Genomic DNA, 6,607 nt, shown 5'->3' with positions numbered 1-6,607 from the left:
TGCAACCGGTGTCGCCGTGGTCAATTCTTTGATCAAGTCGAACAGTGGCCGCCGTGCCAACCGGGACCTTGCCAATGTGCGCGCACAGGTAACAGCAGTGCCTTCGTTCAAGCGTTCGACACTACGGTCCTTATCCACGTCTTCCGGTGTGCCCAAGACGACACTGTGGCGTCTTCTGCAGACGAAGGCACTGAAACGATGCACAAGCAGGCTCAAACCCATGCTAACGGACAAGCACAAGGCGGAACGCTTGGGATTTGTCAAGAGCTTCCTTCGGCGAGGCCATGGCGACACGGTGCATTGGCATGATATGCTGGACACGGTACACATAGATGAGAAATGGTTTTACATTTCGAAGGTGAATCGTCGCTACTACCTTTGGAACGATGAGCCGGTGCCTATGCGGAAGTGTCAGTCCAAGCGACACCTCATGAAGGTCATGTTTCTGACGGCTGTGGCGCGTACAAGGTTCGACGCACATCGAAGGAAGTCATGGGATGGAAAGATCGGCACGTGGCCGTTCACGATGGTTCGACTGGCGTTGCGGAACAGCAAAAACTTCAATTGCGGGGATGCCATCACGGAGCCGGTCGTGGTCACCAAGGAAGTCTACCGCTCGTGCTTGGTTGACAAGGTGATACCAGCGATCAAGTCGCGTTGGCCTGACCGTCGAACCAAGACCATTTGGGTGCAACAAGACAACGCACGACCTCATGTTGCTGTCCACGATGCTCCTGTTCTTGCTGCTGGACAATCCGATGGATGGGACATCCGTCTCTGTGCCCAGCCACCCCAAAGTCCTGACATGAATGTGTTGGACCTAGGATTTTTCAATGCGATCCAAAGTTTGCAACACCAAACAGCGAGTTACACGATTGAAGAGCTCGTTCTGGCGGTCAGCAAGGCCTATGACGACTTGGATCCCTTGGTCTTGGACAAGACATTCATGACTTTGCAGAAAGTGATGGAGTGTGTGTTGAAGATGGATGGTGACAATGTGTACAAGATACCTCATGCAAGCAAAGACAAGCTGCTCAAGAACGGTCCATTGTGTCAACGTGTTGAATGCGACGAGGAAACGTACGCTGCTATTGAGGCGATGGAAGAGCGAATCGACTTTGTACAAAGCGTGGACAATGTTATTCAACAGTTCCAGTCGACATGTGAAATTCACGATAACATGATTTAGGCAATATGCATGCATGAGATCATTCTGTCCTTCGTCGTAAAATTCCAAATATGAATAAAAATACACAAATCATATGGTATTTTGGGAGTTGGCAATACTTTGTTTCATATAAACTTGATGCCAAAAAAGTGGTAAACTTCTTTTTGGAACGGAGGAAGTATTCAAGTCGATGTCGTGCTCAATAATATTTAACTAGGTGGATTTGTAGACATGACATGAACAAAACTCAGTCTACCTGGCGCTTCTTCCCACGTTGCGACTACTGAAGAATCGCAAACAACACCTTAGTTCGAAATCGCGGCAGTGGGTGGGAAAAAAAGAACATGGCCGGACTTGCCTCCCGTCAAACATGTGGAACGCACCTCATGCATACTATCGCCAGATGGAGGGACTTTTGATGTCCACGAAGGGCACGTAAATGTTGCACTTTGGTTTTTGATAGCTCAATCAAAACTCTCAAAATGAATCGACAATACTAGGAGGGTGGACTTTGATCGACCTGGGGCCAGTCTGTACAAAGTATTGTGACGGCCATTTTCGCCAGAGGTTAATTCCATGTGCGTGCATGTTCGTTCGCACAGAGTGCGAAGAAGCGTACAGGAAGCTCATTGACGTGACAGAAATGGCATTGCATTCGTTCTTCAGATTTTCCCTCCTTCCCAAGGAAGGGCAGTGCATAATAGTCCTTAGCTGATGTGGGAACAAGGGTGCTGAGATCACGCCACATATATCGCGGCAACTCTGCGACAGAAGTGGCCCGATGTCCACGTTACAAAGTGCTGTACGTGCATATGAAGCGGACGACACCGCCATCGATACCATCTGGTCGACCCGGCCAACTTTGTCGAAGCCAAGGCCGACATCCTCAAGATGTGGTGTGCACGTACGTACGTAGCTGAAATTCCAGCAGATTGCACGTATATTGCCTTTGGAATGGCTAGTTGCCCTTCGCGAAGACCATTTCGCTGAATGGTTCCACGAAACGTGTTTAATTCCACCATGGGAATTCTGGTTTGTGATATGTTCTGGCGTTGCTGGAGCGATGTCGCGTCTACAGCCCATTAAAAGTCACCACAAAGTCCATCAATCTAGTATGTGCTCGTGAGCTCCGTGCTGTGACGCCCGTAGTGCTGAATCATAGCTTCCTCGAAATCTTGTTGCTCACCCGATGTCATCGAAAGCGAGTCGAAGCTGTGGGACATTGCTTCGTTTAAAATCGGCACCCCTCGAAAAAGAACTGCTCTTTACACGACCAATACACCACAAAGTTCTCGCTGGTGGACACGTTGTGTTCAACACGTCAGCGTACTTGGGATGCAGAATCACACCACACGATTGTCCACATACTTTAGCTGATTATTTGTCATTTTTGAAATAGAGTGACAAGGCAGATGGCAGTTAAACAGAATCACTGTGTTTTTAATATTCGGCGAAGAAATAAAAATCAAAAGCATAGAGACCATCAGTTTAGAAAGGTTTGTAATGTGGGTAGATGTGATGTGCAAAAACCTATTCAGGAAATACCGCGATTTATCAATTTTAGAGTCATGAATGAGGGTAAATCATTGTGTAGTCAAGAGAACGCATGCACAGCTGTGACATCCTACGATTTCCTCCGATTTCCTCACTTTTCAATTCGACTCCTCGACGCCATCGTGATACGGAATCCGGAAATGCCTCCCCCAGTACAGAAACAAAGATGCTCTCGAAGCCCTCAAGGCCAACCCCAGCAGCCAATGATGGGATCTCATGGATCCTCCAGGACGTCGGGCCCTATAGGGAGCATTGACAATCGGCCGCGCGAAGTAGTCGTGGGGGCCGCCTCGGCCTAACCCATTGGTTTGCTGCGCCGGATACCAGCGTTCGTCTCTGTCTATGGGTGTGCCAGGCGACTTTGACGTCTATGTTGGCGTCTTTGCTGACCAGATATGACACACCAGCTATGACACAATGCTGCGATCATGGAAATAATGCAAAATTATTGTTTAGGATTGGGATTGTCTTCAAGATGGCCGCAGGTATCCGTCAAGTCGGAGTATTATCCAACTCTACGACAGACATGCCTCCACTACGCACGGTGTGAATGACAGAATCAATGTCTCCTGAACGGCCTTCGAGAAGAGCTTTGAAGGTGGATGTGCAAAAACCTATTCAGGAAATACCGCGATTTATCAATTTTAGAGTCATGAATGAGGGTAAATCATTGTGTAGTCAAGAGAACGCATGCACAGCTGTGACATCCTACGATTTCCTCCGATTTCCTCACTTTTCAATTCGACTCCTCGACGCCATCGTGATACGGAATCCGGAAATGCCTCCCCCAGTACAGAAACAAAGATGCTCTCGAAGCCCTCAAGGCCAACCCCAGCAGCCAATGATGGGATCTCATGGATCCTCCAGGACGTCGGGCCCTATAGGGAGCATTGACAATCGGCCGCGCGAAGTAGTCGTGGGGACCGCCTCGGCCTAACCCATTGGTTTGCTGCGCCGGATACCAGCGTTCGTCTCTGTCTATGGGTGTGCCAGGCGACTTTGACGTCTATGTTGGCGTCTTTGCTGACCAGATATGACACACCAGCTATGACACAATGCTGCGATCATGGAAATAATGCAAAATTATTGTTTAGGATTGGGATTGTCTTCAAGATGGCCGCAGGTATCCGTCAAGTCGGAGTATTATCCAACTCTACGACAGACATGCCTCCACTACGCACGGTGTGAATGACAGAATCAATGTCTCCTGAACGGCCTTCGAGAAGAGCTTTGAAGGTGACATTGCTTGGTATGGCATCAATGATGTTGTATTCCACTAACCCACGAATAATGATTGTAAACCGCGGCAACGATTCCCATGCTTCGTTTACCCATTCTACGAGCGGCCTGGTTGGCGAAGCTTGAAAGTTTCCTTCTTCCCTTGAACTAAGATCTCATGGCGCATGTAGCTCACCCATGTCAAGTGCATTGCCGCCCTTACAGGCTTCATCCAATCAAGATCGGCTGGCAAATCCAGATGCAGGTACTGTTCGTGGAATCATCTCGAGCACAACATTCATTGTGTTGGCGCACTCGATGATGTCGGGCGAATTGCGCGACGACCGTGCAGCTGGGACAGTCTCGGTAAAGTGCCACGTCCCGATCTTGCCATCTCACCATTTTGACTTCGCATCATCCCATCTAGGATGAGCCACGGCGGTCAAGAACATCACCTTTGTGATGAAATGTTTGCTCTGGGTCGTGCGGTGGGGAGGGTCCAGGCTGGGGAGGAGGTAGTAACGAGACTTTACTCGGGATGCATTGAACCATTTTTCATCTACGTGTACGTAGTCGTACATGCCGTGGAACCGGAGCTCGGTCGGGTGGACGGAGTCCATGGCCCACTTTACGCGGGCTGTTTTGTTCACGTCGGTTAGCTTAGGCATTACGTTGGAGTAGTACTTTACCAATGTTCCGCGTTTGTAGTAGTCCTTAAGGGTACTGACAGGTACACAATAGCGTGGGCAACGTAGCTCAATGTCGTGCGCAGCGCTACTGGTACGGCTCTGATATGCTCGGGCTGGTCACTGTATTTGAGCTTACGCTCAACATGGCCTTTCTTTTGGCTCGGAACGTCCTCGCAGGCCAACTCACGTGCTGGAAGGTCGCCGTAGCCCAGCGACACGTTGGCACGCTTCCAGATGTCAGCAATCGTGTGGCGATTGTGGTCAAACAATCGAGCGACGTCTTGTATCGCACCACGTTGTATCCAGAGGAGCCCTAGGATTGGGATTGTCTTCAAGATGGCCGCAGGTATCCGTCAAGTCGGAGTATTATCCAACTCTACGACAGACATGCCTCCACTACGCACGGTGTGAATGACAGAATCAATGTCTCCTGAACGGCCTTCGAGAAGAGCTTTGAAGGTGACATTGCTTGGTATGGCATCAATGATGTTGTATTCCACTAACCCACGAATAATGATTGTAAACCGCGGCAACGATTCCCATGCTTCGTTTACCCATTCTACGAGCGGCCTGGTGGGCGAAGCTTGAAAGTTTCCTTCTTCCCTTGAACTAAGATCTCATGGCGCATGTAGCTCACCCATGTCAAATGCATTGCCGCCCTTACAGGCTTCATCCAATCAAGATCGGCTGGCAAATCCAGATGCAGGTACTGTTCGTGGAATCATCTCGAGCACAACATTCATTGTGTTGGCGCACTCGATGATGTCGGGCGAATTGCGCGACGACCGTGCAGCTGGGACAGTCTCGGTAAAGTGCCACGTCCCGATCTTGCCATCTCACCATTTTGACTTCGCATCATCCCATCTAGGATGAGCCACGGCGGTCAAGAACATCACCTTTGTGATGAAATGTTTGCTCTGGGTCGTGCGGTGGGGAGGGTCCAGGCTGGGGAGGAGGTAGTAACGAGACTTGACTCGGGATGCATTGAACCATTTTTCATCTACGTGTACGTAGTCGTACATGTCGTGGAACCAGAGCTCGGTCGGGTGGACGGAGTCCATGGCCCACTTTACGCGGGCTGTTTTGTTCACGTCGGTTAGCTTAGGCATTACGTTGGAGTAGTACTTTACCAATGTTCCGCGTTTGTAGTAGTCCTTAAGGGTACTGACAGGTACACAACAGCGTGGGCAACGTAGCTCAATGTCGTGCGCAGCGCTACTGGTACGGCTCTGATATGCTCGGGCTGGTCACTGTATTTGAGCTTATGCTCAACATGGCCTTTCTTTTGGCTCGGAACGTCCTCGCAGACCAACTCACGTGCTGGAAGGTCGCCGTAGCCCAGCGACACGTTGGCACGCTTCCAGATGTCAGCAATCGTGTGGCGATTGTGGTCAAACAATCGAGCGACGTCTTGTATCGCACCACGTTGCAGCTTGCAGGGTCCCTGTACAATGCGCAAGAGAAGGTGGTCAACTACAGCTCGGCGCTGGTCGGATGTCAGGTCTTTCATGGAAATCGCGCCATGAATATTTTGCCGCTCAAAAATGATCAACATTCGCAAATTTCGGATAAGTTCTATTGTATCCGCATGAATTTATCTTGAATTGAGTAAGTCGTCTTGAAAGTTGTCTGCATTGGTTGAATTGGCGAATTTTTTCATTCGTTGCGCCAATCGGATTCGCAAGTTTGAGTACTTTCGGGTGGTGTTTTCGGATTTTTCAACTTCGAAAAATTGTTGAAAATATTGAAATTTTCCTCTTGTGGCTGGTTTATTTCCGTCTGGAGGTAGTACAGAGCTCCCTCAACGTTTGCTCCCTAACTAGAAAATAAATTGTAAAAGGAAAACAAAAGAACAATGGAAACACGATAATGTATTTTGACAGTTACTACTCTGTTCCAGGAAAAGAGGTCGGTTTGTTTATCTTGATTAAAGTATAGTTGACGGCTAGAAAATATCTTAAAGTTTGTATTGACCTTT

At 49.0% G+C, this 6,607-nt stretch overlaps 1 protein-coding gene across 1 annotated transcript; it reads left to right on the top strand.

Moving 5' to 3' along the window:
* Positions 1-4,558: 4,558 nt before the first annotated feature.
* H310_14492 (hypothetical protein) lies at positions 4,559-4,946 on the top strand (the record flags this gene model as incomplete). Its single annotated transcript, XM_008882368.1, has 2 exons — positions 4,559-4,594; positions 4,713-4,946. The coding sequence occupies 2 exons, from the start codon at positions 4,559-4,561 to the stop codon at positions 4,944-4,946; spliced, it is 270 nt and encodes an 89-aa protein (XP_008880590.1).
* Positions 4,947-6,607: the final 1,661 nt, after the last annotated feature.

The sequence above is a fragment of the Aphanomyces invadans genome (assembly GCF_000520115.1).
Source record: "Aphanomyces invadans strain NJM9701 unplaced genomic scaffold supercont1.72, whole genome shotgun sequence".
NCBI classification, from domain to species: Eukaryota; Oomycota; class Saprolegniomycetes; order Saprolegniales; family Verrucalvaceae; genus Aphanomyces; species Aphanomyces invadans.
The sequence above is the reverse complement of the archived record's forward strand: the minus strand, read 5'-3'. Positions and strand labels throughout refer to the sequence as shown.